This window comes from Macaca nemestrina, chromosome 5, assembly GCF_043159975.1.
Source record: "Macaca nemestrina isolate mMacNem1 chromosome 5, mMacNem.hap1, whole genome shotgun sequence".
In the NCBI taxonomy this organism is placed as follows: domain Eukaryota; kingdom Metazoa; phylum Chordata; class Mammalia; order Primates; family Cercopithecidae; genus Macaca; species Macaca nemestrina.
This window is the reverse complement of record NC_092129.1, coordinates 115277115-115295883: the sequence shown is the minus strand read 5'-3', so window position 1 is coordinate 115295883 and position 18769 is coordinate 115277115. Positions and strand designations below refer to the sequence as shown.

The 18769-nt window shown below is 37.6% G+C and overlaps 1 protein-coding gene across 7 annotated transcripts in view; it reads left to right on the top strand.

Annotated features, from left to right (window-relative positions):
• The window catches only part of LOC105479478 (small ArfGAP 1), a 191570-nt gene that overhangs the window by 62511 nt on the left and 110290 nt on the right, over nucleotides 1–18769 (top strand). For 6 of the 7 annotated variants that reach the window (XM_071096884.1, XM_071096881.1, XM_071096885.1 and 3 more), the window contains exon 2: nucleotides 6670–6803. The exons of the other annotated variant lie outside the window; for it this stretch is intronic. In XM_071096884.1, the coding sequence (XP_070952985.1) occupies nucleotides 6670–6803 (134 nt within the window). The remainder of the gene's footprint in view (nucleotides 1–6669; nucleotides 6804–18769) is intronic. 7 annotated transcript variants of the gene reach the window in all.

The following is an 18769-nucleotide window of genomic DNA, read 5'->3' as shown; positions in this document are numbered from 1 at the left end:
GTTTTTATGACTTGTTTCTTGGTTTTCCTGGTAGTTCGCAAACATACCCAGCCCATAGTATAGCTGACCATGAGCAGTGAAGGGCTAGTCAGTGCTCTTGGGTAAAGAACAAAGGGCTTTGTGGTATGGAAAGAGAAGGATTTGTTCCTTGTTTCCTGCCTGATCCTGGATAATATTTTCACATACATAGTTTCTCTTTGAGATCCTTATGCTTGTTTGGTGTGTGTCTCTTTCCCTGGGCATCCACTACTATGATGCTGCCTTAAGAATTAACGTTTACATCTCAGTTGATTTTGCCCTCCTCTTCTGTTCCTCCTTGGGCAAAATTCTCTACCCTTTGCAGTTTCCCTCTCCAATGAATAAAACCAAACCAAATCCAATTCTTACTTCTTTTAATCTTGGGTATTATGAGGAAAGAAATAAAACAAACTTATAATAATTTTAGAAGGATTGATACTTCTGGAGAGATGAAGAAATAATTTGCATCTTTAAACCTGTATCATTAGCCTCAACGGAAGTGACTTGGCATTTCAAAAAGCTGACAAAGTAGAGTAAAATCAGCCCGCCAGTATAAAGGAATTTCGTTTGGAATGGTGGAATTACCGTAGTAGGAGACACAGTATTCACAGTTGCATTTGGAGATTCACCTCTGTCATGGTCTCAGCTGGCTCTCTCCATTTTTTCTTTATGTTTTGGGCCTAAGTTTCTCAATCTTTAAAATGGGGTGGTAATATTACCCACCTTGCATATTTGTTAGGATTAAACCAGACAGTGTATTTGGAAATATGATGAATAATGTCGTATTTATTTAGTAAGATGGTAGTTTCCTCTAAAAATACTCCCTTAGCTGTTTTGGCAGTAGTAACCCAGATGGCTCAAGGTCTTAGCTCATCCTTTGTAAGCTAGAGACTGCTTAAATTTTTGTACCATACCTTGTGCTGGGTACAGAACATACAGAGATCAATAAAATGAAGTCCCTATTCTCAAAGAGATCACTGTTTTTCAGAAAAGACAGATAAAACAATTAACTGTAAATCATTGTGATAAATGTTATTTAAAAATTGCTCTTGAGGCATTGGAGAAGGCTTTATAGAATAAGTCTTAAAAGGAAATTACTGTTAGCATTAAATTCTTTGTTCCTCATCATATTTGCTTTATAAAAAATATTTAAGAAAGCTTTTCTGTTTGCTAGTTCATCATGGTTATCAGAAACTGAAGAGAAATTTCTTCTCAGAAGAGCACATAGTGGTTTTATCTTACTTCTCAAATCATATGAAAGCTACAAGGCAAGTGTATTGAGATCTCAATAAAATTCCTGTTCGTTTTTTAGACATGTAATGTCTTTTACATTATTTATACTTAATAATGATTTATCAGTCAGCCTAATATTTCCACTCTCTGCAGGGTTTCCATAGCTTAAAACTGTCATTTTTATCTGAAAGTTAGTAGTCATGTAGTACTATACAAATTTCAGAGGTATGTGTATGTATATATGTGTGTGTGTATATGTATGTCAAAATTTAAATTTGAATTAGCATTTAAATAAAAAGCAGTCATCAGGTACTGCAATGTTATATTTTTTGGCTGTCTATTACAGTATAGCTGAAACTCTTCACAATGGGAGGGCACTGTTCATTTTACCAAGAATGTACCTTGTTCTACCTTGTTCTTATATCGTGTCCAGACTTTACCTGCTGTAACTTGAGGGTTTTTTTTTTTTTTTTTTTTTAAAGACAGGTTCTCCCTCTGTTGCCCAGGCTGGAGTGCAGTGGCAGGATCTCGGCTCACTGCAACCTCTGCCTTCCAGGGTTCAAGCGATTCTCACACCTCAGCCTCCTGAGTAGCTGGTACTGCAGGCATGTACCACCACCCCCAGCTAATTTTTGTGTTTTTAGTAGAGATGGAGTTTTGCCATGTTGGCCAGGCTGGTCTTGAATTCCTGGCCTCAAGTTATCTGCCCACCTTGGCCTCCCAAAGTGCTGGGATTGTAGGCGTGAACCACTGTGCCAAGCCCACATAATAATCACATCAAACGCCACTGTCTCTACAAAGGCTGCATCAATATTGTTGGCCGACATTCATTCTTACCTCTTCTATGTTCCTCTGTCATTTGTACTTATTACTATAACCATTATATGATTATTAGAGTTCAAGCTCCTTGAAGACAGGATTTGTGTTTTGTCATCTTTGTTTAATATTTTGGTCAAAATAGACACATAATGGATAACTGGTGATTTAAATTGGATCTAGAAAACTCACATTTGATGAAAAAGGCTTTTATTATTCTTTAACCCCTCTTAGAATTTGGGCTCTAAAATCAGGGATTGTTAAATCTCTTGTGTGTTCTGTTTGCTGCTACCAACATTCAAATGTAATTCACACTGACAGTGTGCAGTGGCTCATACCTGTAATCCCAGCAGTTTGAGAAACTGAGGCAGGTGGATTGCTTGAACCCAGAAGTTTGAGAACAGCCTGGACACCATGGTGAAATCCTGTCTCTACAAAAAATACAAAAATTAGCTGGGCGTGGTGTTGTTATGTGCCTGTAGTTCTAGCTACTTGTGAGGCTGAGGTGGGAGGATCACTTGAGCCTGGGAGGCAGAGATTTCAGTGAGCCAAGATCTTCACCACTGCATTCTAGCCTGGGCAATAGAGCGAGACCCTGTCTTAAAGGGGGAAAAAAAAGTGGCTTAAACAGGATAGAAGTTTATTTCTCCTTCACATTGGTCTGGACACGAACTGTCCAGTATTGGTAGAGTATTTCTGTCATCTTCACCATGGGGGTTTTGTAACTGGATCCAGGGTAGCAGGTTCATTCCTTATTGTTTCCCAGCAAATGGAAAAGAGGAAGAGGCCAGGAGAACACAGGCCCAGTGTGGTTAATGGCAAAATATATCATTTCTGTTTACATTCTACAGGAGAGGCTGAGAAATATAGTCTTCCTGTCAGGACAGCCACGTTTCTAGCTAAAATTCAGAAGCCTTTATTACTTAAAGGAAGAATGGGAAAATTGATATTAAAGATAGTGATTTTTGCCATAGTTTTCAGATTTATTTCCATTTTTAAAAATAGTAGATCAATTGTTCCAGAAATCAAAACATTTGAGTATTTGACTGAGTCATCAGACCTAGCAGATTTTTTAAATTATAGAGTTGATTCCCTTACTATAGGTGATACAGAAGGTGATACAAGAGTCTTCCCAGTGAGAACTTTACCATGTACTTTAGGAGACAGAACTAATTGCAAATGAAAAAAGAGTAGATGCATATTGTGGCACATTCTGTGTAACATGCTGTTATGAGTGTAGACATTTACAGGAGATAAATATTTCCTATAATCTAATATAGAGGAAAACAGGAAACTTAAAGGTTTAGAGTTGGAAACTGAAATGGTGCGAGAGTGTAAACTGGTAATGGAATTCAGATTGGGTGAATTATCTTTCTCTCTCTTACTCTGATAATGAATTCAGAGTGGATGAGCTTCCTCCCTTTTGCTCTGCCTAATCTCTGAGGTTACCTATTATTTTTCAGCCTCGGTTACCACATCCAGATGTTCTTTCTTAGCCCAGTTACTCTTCTTTGGAACACTTGATACTATTGAACATCCCCCCACCCCCCTGTTTTTGAAAACAGCTTTTCTTTGTAACGACCTCAATCTCTACTTTTACTGCCTTTCATTTTCTCCCTAAGAGTTAGTACTCTGCTTTTTTGCTCTTTTTGTTCTTGGTACTGCAACTCTCATCTTAAAAGAAGGTGTGTGTGTGTGTGTGTGTGTGTGTGTGTGTGTGTGTGTGTGTGTATGCATCCAGTTTGAACTTTAGTCCTGTATTCTAAATCACCTGCCAGACATTTTCATCTTGGTATATCACTATCATTTAAAGCATTCATTGAATCACCTACAGTTTTCTGACTCCACAAGTACCCTCATGCTTTATATCCTAGGTGCAGAACTTGCATTTTGGCCTCTACCTTCTCATTTGCTATTATGTTTTCTATGAGTAAGCCCTGTCAGTTCTTCCTGGTGATTTCATATTTGTTCGTTTCCATTCTTACTGCTGCCACATTTATCAGTCCCATAATTACATTAGTTATATAAAACAAATCAGAAAGTGTGTTGAATGCTTGAGTTAAAGATTGTGGAGAATGCTCTAGAACCTTGCTATTCAAAAATGTCAACTGTGGATGGCAGCATGGGCATCACTGGGAACTCGTTAGGATGCAGAACCTTAGGAGCTACTCTGGGGGCCACAGAATTAAAGTTTTCATAATATTTCCAGTTGATGTGCATGCACATTAGGGTTTGAGAGACACTGATCTAGAATTCACTGTACATTTCTCCTTCCCTTCTCTCTCCCTTCACCCTGCCATCCCCCTTTTTTTCTGACTAGAGTGCAGTGGTACCATCATAGCTCAAAGGGACTTTGAACTCCTGGGCTCAAGCGATCCTTCTGCCTCAGCCTCCCAAGTAGTTAGACCTGCAGGCACTCACCACTACGTGTGGTGTGTAGTTTTTAATTTTTATTAGAGACCACTGTGGTTTCACTATGTTACCTGGGCTGGTCTCAAACTCCTGGCCTCAAGTTATCCTCCCACCTTGGTTTCCCAAAGTGCAGGGATTACAGGTGTGAGCCACTGTTTCCGGCCCACTGTGTGTCTCTTTAACCTTTCTTAGTTTGAGACTTACTTGCTAAAAATAATTAAACCCTCCAGCTATTACTCTGTAACTATTTACCTTAATGTGTAAGCTTCAAAACATTGTTATGTTGTAAATTGTTGTGTTAGAAATGATGAGACAGAGTGGAAAGTAATTGGGAGAGGCAGCTCTGTTTAGAGTAGTCATAGATGTCCCAGATGTATGTTTGCCAGTTTATGGATGTCATTTCTCAAATGTAAAAGCAGAATATTTGGGGATAAGTTGCATGTGCATAATCTTCCTGCTGTGTAATTAAAGAATTTGGGGAGGCATTACTTTTAGTTTTAGTATATTGTAATTATTAGCTTTAATGTTGTTTTGTAGAGCAGTGTCACCTTTAGATAAACAGCATGTACTTAAAACAGAAGGCTACGTTTAGAAAAAGCTTTATTTTATTTTTATTTTTATTTTTTTTTTGAGACGGAGTCTCGCTCTGTCACCCAGGTTGGAGTAGAGTGGCGAGATCTTGACTCACTGCAATCTCTGCCTCCAGGGTTCGAATGATTCTCTTGCCTCAGCCTCCTGAGTAGCTGGGATTACAGGCACCTGCCACCATGCCTGGCTACTTTTTGTATTTTTAGTAGAGACAGGGTTTCTCCATGTTGGCCAGGCTGGTCTCGAACTCCTGACCTCAAATGATCCACCTGCCTTGGCCTCCCAAAGTGCTGGAATTAAAGGCGTGAACCACTGTGTCCAGCTGCTTGATTTTTATTGATATCTCTTACCATATACGTACATTTTTCATAATCAAATAATTTATAGAAGTCTGTTAGGAATATGATTCTGAATATTTGGCCTATTTTGCAGATATTACTTTTATTTTTCCATTTTTACTTTATTAATTTTACAAGCAATATGTGAAAATAATCTTCAGAAATTTTAAAAAATATTGTGAAAGAATATATTCAAAGGTATGAAGAATTGTACAGCTAAGACTTGTATTCTTGTATTCATATGTGAGTTTCTTGGCAGTGTTTTTCACAACTTTTTGACCATGAGCTGAAGAACTAACATTTTGTAGCACACCTCAGTTCATATATGCCTGTTATATGTTACTGAAACAAAAATTTGTATTCTTGCCATACCGCTTAGCAATTCAGTGTGCTCTTCAAGCCCACAGTGAACTTTTCCCTGATCACATCCGCTTTCCTCACCACCAAGTTACCTGACTCAGTTTCATGAAATTTGTGGATACATTTAATTAATATGCAGTATGCTATTATTTTGCACATTTTTCGACTTATGTAAATGGTTTCACACTGTGTACACTTATCTGTAACCTTTTTTAATGTCAGTGTTATATTTGAGATTTAGCCATGGTGATACAAGGCTTTTTGAATTTGTCTTTGTTTCCCCTTCTTGCCAACACTTAGTACTAGTAGTTAAAAATTTTTTTTTCCTGTATGTTGGGTGCAAAATGGAAGTAACTGTCGAGTTAAAAAGCACTTTCACTAATTACCAGTGAGACTGTGCATATTTTCATGCTTATTGGCCATAGATTTCTTCTGTGAATTGTTCATTCATATCTTTTTGCTTATTTTCTATTGGACTGGTTGTCTTTTTCTTATTAATTTCTACATTTAATTTTTGAAATGTCTTTGATTTTTATTTGTTGTTAATCTTGTGAGCATATCTTATGCATTTAATAAATAAATTATTTTTACAGTAGGGTATTACTATTCTTGATTCAACTATGCTAAGTGAAGAAGCTGTTTTTATAAATTAGTTTTAAAATCTTAGAATGGAGGGGAAGTTTCTAGGAAAGCAAAATGAGTAAAATCAGTAAGGTTCTTGAAGATTGCCAAGACACATGTAGCAGACTGCTGCCAGTACTGTTTGGAAATTTGAGCATGTGACTTCTGTAAGCTTCCATTATAATTATATAAAACCGAAAATGCTTCTAATATGCTGTTATGTTTATTTTAGTTTTTAATATTTGCTTTTTTTGTGTGTGTGTGGTTTCTTCTTCTAAATTAGGTCCTCGATGGGCTTCCTGGAATATTGGTGTGTTTATTTGCATCAGATGTGCTGGAATTCATAGAAATCTTGGGGTTCATATATCCAGGGTCAAATCAGTCAACCTAGACCAATGGACAGCAGAACAGATACAGGTAAACATTACATTACCAAGAAATTATTTAAAATATTTAAAATGATTTCAAAAGATTTAACCCTTCTTACATCGAAGGATTAACACTGAAAAGTAATTTTGTATGTTGAAATGGCATATGCCACATATAAAATTGGAATATTTGAATTTTCAGTTCACAGATGTTTATTTCGTTTTGTGTCTATAGTAAAGTCAGTTTTTAATCTATACTTTCTAAAATGTTGATTTTAAAGTGTTTTTAAAATATCATTTCTTTTGTTAATAAAATTTGCCCGTATAATTCCATAGTTTTATTTTTTTATCAGTAGAAGGAGCCCGGGTAAAGATAAAGTAAAAAACCACCTCTAGCCTAAAAACAGACTTGAATAATTTCCTTTCTGTTTTGAGATGTTCTTAGTTTTCAGACAAGGCCCAGGAGTTGTAAGACAACCCAGTGAACAAATGTTCTTATGACCAACCTTAAACTTATTTATGAGTGGTTTAACTCTGCTAGAGGTAGATTTGTAGTTTTAAAAGTTTGCCATTTCCCAATGTGACAGTCTTAAATTCTCAAAATCTTACTTTTTATCTTTAAGGTTGGCCACCATTGTAAAAATGATTACTTCTACTGGTCTTATTATGTAATTCACAGTGAAGTTACACCACTTATTTATGCCCTTTTGAAATTACTTTTAAGTCACTGCGAAGTGCTAAATACATAAAATATATGTGGTTGAGACTCAGTGACACACCTCAGAATCTTAACCCAATAGTTTACATGAATGGGGTGAAATAAGGGTAGAAAAACAGAATGGAGATATTCAGGCTATAAAGACAAGCATAATTTAGTTGGTTCCATCTTAAATTAGTTTTTGAGCTTTTCGCTGGCTAGAGCATAAAAGGAAATGCAGTCTCCTATGTACTTTCAAGATCCTTGAGGAGAAAACATACTAGTTATATCAAAGAAGCAGACCTTTTTAAACACTTCCTGTAAGGCAATGTTCTTAATATCTCTGTAGAATATGGTAACAGATGTCATGATGTTGTAAGTCTTTTTTTGTTTGTTTGAGACAGGGTCTTGCTATGTTGCCCAGGCTGGTCTCAAACTCTTGGGCTCAAGCGATTCTCCCGTGTCAGCTTTCCAAGTACCTGTGACTACAGGCATGCACCACCATGTCCGGCTGATGTTGTAACTCCTTTTCAAGAAACTGTGAGGTGTAGCTTGACAGTTTAACTTGGTGTTTGTAATGGGTTATGGAGGTACAAAGCATTCATGACCGAAGTATCTTGCTTTTTTAATGGCTTATTTCAAACTAAGGATGAAAATGAGATCCTTCAACAGTTCAGTTATTCAGAAATATTTTTCTCAATTAGGTTGTTGAGAGGAAATGAATAGCAGATTATTTGAGATGGACAGCTATATAGCTTAGAGTAGAATTTTCTAATCAGAGGGCTGCAGTTCACTGGTTTTCTTTGGCATAGGTTACAAGCATATGGAAAAAATACTGGAATTTTTTTTTTTTTAACAATGTAAGGATTTTAAAAACAGTTATTAAATACTACATAATATTTGAAATTGTATTTGAACATCATTTGATTCCATTTGTCAACTTCTTGACAGGAATTGCTCTGTGTGGCCCCCCTGCTCTCACCATCTTTTTTTTTTTTCTTTTTGAGACGGAGTCTCACTCACGCTGTTGCTCAGGCTGGAATGCAGTGGTGGTGTGATGTCTGCTCGCTGCATCCTTTGTCTCTTGGATTCAAGCGATTCTCCTGCCTCAGCCTCCCAAGTAGCTGGGATTACAAGTGTGTGCCACCATGTGTTGCTAATTTTTGTATTTTTATTAGAGATGGGGTTTTGCCATGTTGACCAGGCTGGCTCGAACTCCTGACCTCAAGTGATCTGCCTGCCTTGGCCCCCCAAAGTGCTGGGACTACTGGCGTGAGTCACTGGACCTGGCCTCCTATGTTTCTTTTTAAAAAATTGAGGTAGGAAATCCTGGGTCGGGGTAGCCATGGCAGCTTGTGTCCTATCTGCTTGTGTCTGCCACCTGCCCTTGGCCATCGCACTGATGCCCCGGGTCCCATGCTGGCCACAGCCCACTGCTCAGCATTGCCTGTGCTCTGTGGGGACTCTGATGAGGCTGGGGCTTTGCAGCTTACTCCGCAGTGGGCTTGGTGCTTGTGCAGGTGCTGGGTAGAGGTTACACAGTTGTGCTGCCAGTATAGTGACGTGTCCCCTTTGATGTTAGAGGGAATCAAAGACTGTCTTCTTTATATCTTGAAACTCTATGACAAGATTGACCCAGAGAAGCCCTCCGTGAATTCTTATTTTATGAAAGACCTGTGCTTTGACAGTTGAGACCAAGTAGAGAGTAAGCATGGTCATGGAAAATAAATTTGGGTTTGAAATTCCTGATATAGATGTGGAAAAGTTAATATGTCCACAACAAATTGTAGATTATATTGCAGATGAGAGAGATGTATATGAATAAAATATCAGACCCTTTTGCTTCACTGGGAGATGACTCAGATGATACTGGTGAGTGTCCGGAAGTGAGAATGCATTTTGGCATTATTGCTGACTTTGACAGAGTAATTCTGTTGGACCTGGATTTAAATTGTATAATTGTTTTACTCTGAAAATAAACCTATAAAACCATAAAAAGAAAAAAATTGAGGTATAATTACAGAGAGAACAGTTTACAGATCTCATTTAGTTTTATGAGTTTTGGCAAATGTCTGTATGATGTCATCAGTACCCCAATGAAGATAGAGCATTTCTGTCACATTAGAAAGTTCCTTCATGCCAATTTCCAGTCAAGTCCCCCAGGGGCATACACTACACTGATTTCTATCCCATTGGGTTAGTTTTGCTGTACATTAAAATGTCTGTCTTTTTGGAGGCTGTTATATTAACTTTGACGTTTAATTCAGATGAGCAAAAGTGATGATCACAATGTGATACAGTGTTCCATATTCATATGATATTTTATAATAATTTATTTGATATAAAAAGTGCTTGATGCCGGGAGCAGTGGCTCACTCCTGTAATCTCACCACTTTGGGTGGCCAAAGTGGGCAGATCACTTGAGGCCAAGAGTTTGAGAACAGCCTGGCCAACATTGTGAAGCTTGTCTCTACTAAAAATATGAAAATTAGCCGGGCGTGGTGACACACACCTGTAGTCCCAGCTACTCGGGAAGGTGATGTGAGAGAATCGCTTGAGCCTGGCAGGTGGAGCTTGCAGTAAGCCAAGATCCTGCCACTGCATTCTGTGCCCTGAGTGATAAAGTGAGACTCAGTCTAAAAAAAGAAGTGCTTGGGAGGTATTTATTTATGGAACTAAGAGAAATACTTTTACTGTACGTAGTTACATAGTTATACCCTTGTGTTTCTAATTTTCAAAGATGATAGTTTTGGCTAGCTCTATTTTCTAAAAAATACCTTTTATTAGTAAATGTGGAAACAGGATTTAATCTTCGAGCCGAGTCAAGCTGTTAAATAAAAATGTTCTTTGTGTGTATGTGTGTGTGTAATTCTGTAAAATGTAATTGCTAAGTTTTTCACAAGGTTACTTATAAACTGATGTTATATGTACCATATTTTTATCTGTTATTTATGTATACGTTATGTATTTCAGTTTTTAGAGCACAACAATATGTACAGCTGTTAGAATTGCTGTATGGTTATTTTTAAAAGAAAATAATTGTCTCCCAAAACTTACTTTGATTTTTAATAACATAGAAATAAAGTTACCTTAAAAAAGTCTTAAAAGTTCTTTTAATGTGGTTCATGGTCAGATTAAATGTGTTTGGTCTTGGGTTTATTGCGAGGTACTTTTCAAATTTTTGGAAAGGACCAAGTTTTTCATACTTTCATAAATACTATAGCTTCCCCCCCGCCCCACCCAAGATATTATACTTTTGGGTGGAGTAAAGAATGGAATACCAGAATTAACTCTTGTTGTACAGCAATATCAACCAAATCCCTGTATATGCCATATGGAAACAGGAAACAAGGATTTATGAAATTGTTTCAATATGGGAATTTTGGCTATAGTGATAGTTATTAATGTTTAGCATTTGTAAATATTAAGAGTAGTAGATGTCTTTGTTTTACTTTCAGCTTGACAAACTAAAATGGAAATAATGAGCCATTTGGAAAGAAAGTTAATGTCATTGTTCCAGTTAATCTTAAAAACTTGTATATTCTATGGTTCTTACTGTTTTCTCCCTTTTGCTTCTGTATTCTTAATTCTTTCCTTGCTTCTGCTGCTTTCTAGTTTCATTTCTCTGACATGTCCAGGGCTTTACCTTATTCCTGATTTCTCATCAGTGTCACTTCTCCATTTATTTTACACAGTGCATTCAGAGTAATTTTCCTAAAACGTTGCTTTGGTTATTTTACTTCCATCCTAAGAAATTTGCATTGAGTCTTCTATGAGACTCATAAAAGTTTTTATTTTCATTAAACTGGTCTTCATGTTCCTCTGCCTTCTGGCTTCATCATTTGTCTTTGACCTTACTTCAGACGCTTTACAACAAATAGCTTTGGCTGTACCAGACAGCTGTTTCTGCTGAAACAATCTGATAGTGTGTTCTTTTGTTTTGTTTTGGTTCTGCTGTTGTCCGTGTTGGAAATGTAGTTTTTGTTTGTTTGCTTTTGTGATGGAGTTTTGCTCTGTCACCCAGGCTGGAGTGCAGTGTTGTGATCTCACCTCACTGCAACCTCCATCCCTGGGTTCAAGCGATTCTCCTGTTTCAGCCTCCCAAGTAGCTGGGACTACAGGCATGAGCCACCATGCCTGGCTAAATTTCTTTTTGGATTTTTAGTAGAGACAGGGTTTTGTCATGTTGGCCAGGCTGGTCTTGGACTCCTGACCTCAGGTGATCCACCCACCTTGGCCTCCCAAAGTGCTGGAATTACTGGCATGGACCACCGTGCTCAGCCGGAAATGTATTTTGCATATCCCTTCTGGCAAACCTTCCTATTCTTCCTATTCTTTAAAACCCAGCTTAAGTCTCTACTTTAATAAAAGCTTCTTCTGTATGTAGTATGTGCTCAATTATCTATGGCAAGTACCATATATTGTTACCTTTGCCTATGTCTAACTAAATTGTAAGTTTCCAGCAGTTTGAAAATTTATCATATGTGTCTTTGTAGTGCTTATGGTGGCTTCCACTATGCTGGGAACACAGTATGCACTTTTTTTTTAATGGAATGTTGAGATGATTCTTTGGTTTGATTAAATTCTGAGATAATGCTTATTATCCTTAGCAATGAATGGGGAATGGAGAAAAAAGAATCATGCACTCCCCTTCCCATTTAGCCTGTATTTTTATGTAGTCTTTTTTTGTTTCTTGATCGCTGTCTTTTTCACCTCATGTTCCTGTTTCGCTTTAAAATTCCAAAAATACAGCAGCTTTAGGGGGGGTGACTTAAGCTAGCATATGAAAATTCCAAGGTAATATTGGAAATGCAGGTACTAGAAAGGCAGTATTTTTCAATATTTAAAACTGTCCAGAAATGAAATTGATTGCCTTGGAAGATAGGTTGGTTTACTGTTAACTGTAATGGTTTGTAAAGAGGCTGGACAACTACCTGGAAACATGTGGCCGGGATTTAAGCATTCAGTAGGCCGATGAGGAGTAGTTTAGATGACTCTGAAGTTTCTTCCATTGTTGAGAATGTTTTAGTTGTATACTCAGTCTTCTTTAGTTACCATAGCAGTTCCAAAAGCATTTTCATTTCTTGTTTTTGCATAAAAATTATATCATGGTTAGTGATGGTGATTCAGCTTTTACCAAAAGTGAAATTCAACCTCAGAGTAAAATATGTTAGCATTCTTACATAAGTCAAAAGAATGTGAAAAGATTCTCAGGTTAAATCTGTAAGACAGATTTTTTTTTCTGAATCTGGAAGAATTGTTTTTGAACACACGCTTTTGCTGTTTATATTTTCTATTAAGAAAAAAAAAAACAGTGGATACAGATTTCTATTATAACCTAGTTATTCCTAGAAAAACCTATGAGCTAACTGCATAGTCTTTAGCTTAACTTAGCAATACCTATGTCATAGTATTGACTTGCTTGTCTTAATTTAAACTTTTGACCTTTCCTAGAAAAAATTTCTTATGGAAGGCAAAATGAGGGGTTTTCATCAGTCTTCATAAGTAAGCTTTGCTATATTCTGTGGCCTCAACTTAAATTCTCAATCAGGCCAGATACAGAGTGAATAGGAAAAGAGTATTGGTAGATACCATAAATATTTTACTGTAGCTTAAAAAGCAACTAAAATGACAGGCACTACTTATGTTAGTGGTCATGTTGTCCCAATATTCAGTGGTAAAACTGAGATGTTTAGGATTATAAGAGGAGATGAAAGTGGCTAAGTACATTAAAGAAGTTTTCTGCTCTTTCACTCTCTGACATAGTTATTTCAAGTAAAGTTGGAATAAATTTTATTATTTAGAAGCACATTAATTTTTCAAATAAAATGACTTACAGTTCATTAAAGTACAATATTTGTATGGTACCTCTGCTGTCTTTAAAAAATAAAAATCTGGAACTGGAGAGAACCTAGTATATTGATAGGCAGTCGAAATTTAAATTTTACATAAGATGTGCAAGTTTGTTTTACTTAGAGCGGATTCCAAGAATGTATTGCTTTGATCCTTTCTCTTAGGTGCTGTCTTAGCTATTGATGAGTAATTAGATTATCAGTTTATTGCAAAAAGTTTTCACGACACTATTTTTTAAGTCTGTGGATGAAGGTGAGATAAGTTTAGTATTTTCCATGTGAGTTCTGCAGAAGAGAAACATAAATAAAATATATAATTAAAATCAATTTTACCTGTTTTAATTTTTTTAAACGAGGCTAATCGAGATTTAAAATGATATAACTGGTTCACATTATCTTTTGTTGCACAGCAGTTGTGTAGATGTATCAGTTTTTATGCATACACTAGTAGCCACTGCAGATTTCCTTTGCTCGGTGTTTGATAAATCTTCTGTGCTTATGTGTTTAACTATATCTTTAAATATAAAGTGAGTTTCTTTTAGACCAAAAATACCTACATATGGTATGCTCCTTCAGTACGTAGTTTTATGTCTTTTTTTGTTTCAGTGAAGTTTTTTGAATTACAGTTTATTTATTTTTGAACTACAGTTTATTTTTAATATTCTTTTGTTTTAGTTTTCTTCTTCAGTGACTCCTCTTACCTGTATGTTGGATCTTTATTGCCTAACGGCAATATTTATCATTTGCTTTTGGACCCTTTTTATTACTTTTTTTAATTACAATTTTTTTCCTTCTTTTGCCTTTCCATTTCTCTTAGACTATTATTTGTTGTCATGTTTCATTTTGTTTAATGTTTATTTCTGAAATGTTTTTTCTTTTATTTCTAATTTTTTCTTGATTCTGTCATTTTAATTCTGAATATTTCTTATTTTAAAATTTCAAATTTGCTTGTTCTATTTGTCCATGTCTTTAATATGTGTTTTTTCATCACATACATGTCTTTTAGCTAGTTCTGAATTAGTAGATTACAGTTTTAATCTGTTTTTTTGGGCAGCTTTTTCTAGGTGTGGTTTCATTGTAAAGCTATTATTCTTACTCTTTTTTATATTAACTTTGTATGAGATTTTTATCTTGATTCTTTCTGTTGATCATTTTTATGCGGTATTAATTTTCCTTTACTTTTAGGAGGAAGTCCTATTCAAGATAGCTTTTTTAACTTCACATACCTCCCTCTTCTGTTGTTTTCATGAAATGTTTAAAAACGAGGGCATGACTGGGTGTGGTGGCTCACGCCTGTAATCCCAACACTTTGGGAGTCTGAGGCAGGTGGATCACCTGAGGTCAGGAGTTCGAACCAACCTGGCCAATATGGCAAAACCCCGTCTCTACTATAAATAGAAAAATTAGCAGGGCATGGTAGCACATGCTGGTAGTCCCAGCTACTTAGAAGACTCCGTCTCAAAAAAAAAAAAAAAAAAAAAAAGCAAGGCCATCTGTTCAGATGTTCCTGTTCTCTTCCCTTTTTGCACTTTCATCTGGACCATCTCCTTTTGTATTATCTCTTGTTATACCTGTCCTGCTCAATTTTGAGTCAATTCCCAGGTTTTTTCTTTTTGTCAGTTTGGGGCCCTATCCTGGAAGAGAAACTTCGTGGTCAGTTATGAGAGTTTTTAGGGGCTAGACTGTCTTTCCCCATTCTAAGCTTATTGCGGCCCATTCACACTTAATTGTTATTGGACTGTGTGTTAGTGTGTTTTCACACTGCTAATAAAGACATACCTGAGACTGGGTAATTTATAAAGAAAAAGAGGTTTAATGGACTTACAGTTCCATGTGGCTGGGGAGGACTCACAATCATGGCGGAAGCTGAAAGGCACATCTTACATTGTAGCAGATGAGAATGGGAGCTAAGTGAAAGAGGTTTCCCATTGTAAAACCATCGAATCTCATGAGGCTTACTACCAAGAGAACAACAGTTAAGGGGAAAACTTCCCCCATGATTCAGTTATTTCACACTGGGTCTTTCCCACAACAGATGGGAATTATGGGAGCTACAATTCAAGATGAAATTTGCCTGGGGACACAGCCAAACCATATCATTCCACCCTTGGCCACTCCCAAATCTCATGTCCTTACATTGCAAAACCAATCATGCCTTCCCAGCAGTCCCCCAAAGTCTAAACTCATTTCAGCATTAACTCAGAAGTTCATAGTCCAAAGTCTCATCCAAGACAAGGCAAGTCCCTTCCACCTATGAGCCTGTAAAATCAAAAGCAAGGTAGTTACTTCCTAGATATAATGGGGGTGCAGGCATTGGGCAAATACAGCTGTTCCAAGTGGAGAAATTGGCCAAAATGAAGGAGCCACAGGACTCATGCAAGTCGGAAATCCAGCAGGTCAGTCAAATCTTAAAGCTCGAAAATTATCTCCTTTGACTCTGTGTCTCACATGCAAGCCACACTGATGTAAGAGGTGGGTTCCTATGGCCTTGGGCAGCTCCACCCCTATGATTTTGCTCCTATGGCTTTGCACAGTATAGCCTCCCTCCTGGCTGATTTCACGGCCTGGTGTTGAGTGCCTGTGGCTTTTCCAGATACATGGTATAAGCTGTTGGTGGATCTTCCATTCTGGGGTCTGGAGGATGGTGACCCTCTTCTCATAGATCACTAGGCAGTGCCCCAGTGGGGACTCTGTGTAGGGGCTTGCACAACTCATTTTCTTTCCACGCTGCCCTAGCAGAGGTTCTCCATGAGGGCCCCACCCCTGCAACAAACTTCTGCTTGGACATCTAGGCATTTCCATACCTCCTCTGAAATCTAGGCAGATGTTCCCAAAAGTCAAATCTTGACTTCTGTGCACTCGCAGGCTCAACACCACAGGGAAGCTGCCAACCCTTGGGGCTTACACCCTCTGGAGCCATGGCCTGAGCTATACATTGGCACCTTTTAGCCACAGCTGGAGCAGCTGAGATGCAGGGCACCAAGTCCCTAGGCTGCACACAGCAGGGGGTCCTGGGCCTGGCCCACAACACCATTTCTTCCTTCTAGGCCCCTAGGCCTGTGATGGGAGGGACTGCCAGGAAGGTCTCTGACATGCCCTGAGGACATTTTCCCCATTGTCTTGGTCATTAATATTTGACTCCTTATTACTTATGCAAATTTCTGCAACCAGGTTGAATTTCTCCTCAGAAAATGGGTTTTTCTTTTCTATCGCATCATCAGACTGCAAATTTCCCAAACTTTTAGGCTCTGTTTCCGCTTTAAAATGGAATGGTTTTAACAGCACCCAAGTCACCTCTTGAATGCTTTGCTGCTTAGACATTTCTTCTGCCAGATACCCTAAGTCATCTCCCTCAAGTTCAAAGATTTACAAATCTCTAGGGCAGGGGCAAAATGCGGCCAGTCTCTTTCCTAAAACATCGTGACAGTCACCTTTACTCCAGTTCCCAGCAAGTTCCTCATCTCCATCTGAGACCACATCTGCCTGGATTTCATTGTCCATATCATTATCAGCATTTTGGTCAAAGGTATTCAAGTCTCTAGGAAGCTCCAAATGTTCCCACATTTTCCTGTCTTCTTCTGAGCCCTCCAGACTGTTTCAGCTGCTGCCTGTTCTCCAGTTCCAAAGTCACTTCCACATTTTTGGGTATCTTTACAGCAGCGCCCCACTCCCGGTACCAATTTACTGTATTAGTCTGTTTTCACGCTGCTGATAAAGACGTAGCCAAGACTGGAGTAATTTATAAAGAAAAAGGTTTAATGGACTCACAGTTTCACATGCCTGGGGAGGCCTCACAATCATGCAGAAGGCAAAAGGCACATCTCGTGTGGTGGCAGACAGTAGAGAATGAGAGCCAAGTGAAAGAGGTTTCCCCTTATAAAATCATCAAATCTTGTGAGACATATTTATGACCTTGAGAACAGTAAGGGGAAAACTGCCCCCATGATTCAATCATCTCCCACTGTTTCTTTCCCACAACACGTGAGAATTATGGGAGTTACAATTCAAGATGAGATTTGGGTAGTGACGCAGCCAAACCATATCAGACTGGGGAAAAATCCTTTTCAACCTGTGCTTTTCTCAGATTGGTTCACTGTGATTTCCAGTTTATATATCTCTTGAATTTTTTTTTTTTTCCTCGGATCCATTGGACTCCCCATTAGTTGTAGGCATCAGGCAGGTTTAGTGTTCATTGTAGTGGTTTGTTCCTACCTGATGGCATTTTGAGGTTTGTGGGGATAATCAGTCACTTAATTTTGTTGTAACTGTCATCCATTGATTTTTAGTTTTTCTACCTAGGTCTTTCTGTTTTCTTTTTTCTGGGGAGATTCTGGGAACTTAGAAAGTTATCTCTGCTGTGATAGAATTTTTATGATAAGCAATATTTAATAGAATACAATTTTAGTTAAAGGTAATCTGGAGAACTCTGTGTTAGAGCATTATTTAATCTCTTAGGGGTTTGACCCTTGCATAAATTTTCATAGTGTCTTATAGAACCAGGTACATAATAAGCTTTCAGTACACAATTCTTGGTACACATTTATTCAATAAAACCGTAGGCCAAAAAGCCTTTTTTCTTACTTTGTGGGAGGATTTCTCATTATAATTCGATCAAGCTAACAACATTTCTCAAATTAGGTCCTCAGGTACATGCTTAACTTTTTAAGTTAATTGAGATTCAGTTGATGCTGAACCCTTGCTAGAATCATCAAATGTATCTTCAAAGAAGAGCAGAGAATAGGAGCAGCCTCTAGCACAGGGTTTTTGTATTGCCTGCATGTGAAGATTGAGGTAAAGAGAGAAATATGATACTGTCTATAACAAAATTTAATCTGTGAAGTTTCATAAGAGATTTGCATTTTAAACAATCCGTTTGGAAAAAAGTACACAAATTTTTAATTTGAATGTGCAAGATTGTGCCCTATAGTTTCTTCTTCCTCTTGATTTGTTAACAATTTTTAAGGTTAAACTTTAAATAAGATCAGAATATTAATAGTTTTTTTGAAAATGTCATATTTTAGAATTTTCTCTTACATGTAGGTGATTATCACTATGTCAACGGAGTGAGCAAAATTGTTAAGATGTTACTTAGTGGAAGATTTTCATTTAACTCCCAATTCTTTTTTTTTTTTGTTCAAGTTCTAGGGTACATGTGCACAACGTGCAGGTTTGTTACACAGGTATACACATGCCATGTTGGTTTGCTGTACCCATGAACTTGTTGTCATTTACATTAGGTATTTCTCCTAATGCTAACCCTCCCCAGCTCCCCACCCCCGACAGGCCCCGGTGTGTGATGTTCCCCACCCTGTGTCCAAGTGATCTCATTGTTCAGTTTCCACCTATGAGTGAGAACATGCGGTGTTTGGTTTTCTGTCCTTACGATAGTTTGCTGAGAGTGATGGTTTCTGGCTTCATCCATGTCCGTACAAGGGACATGAACTCATCCTTTCTTATGGCTACATA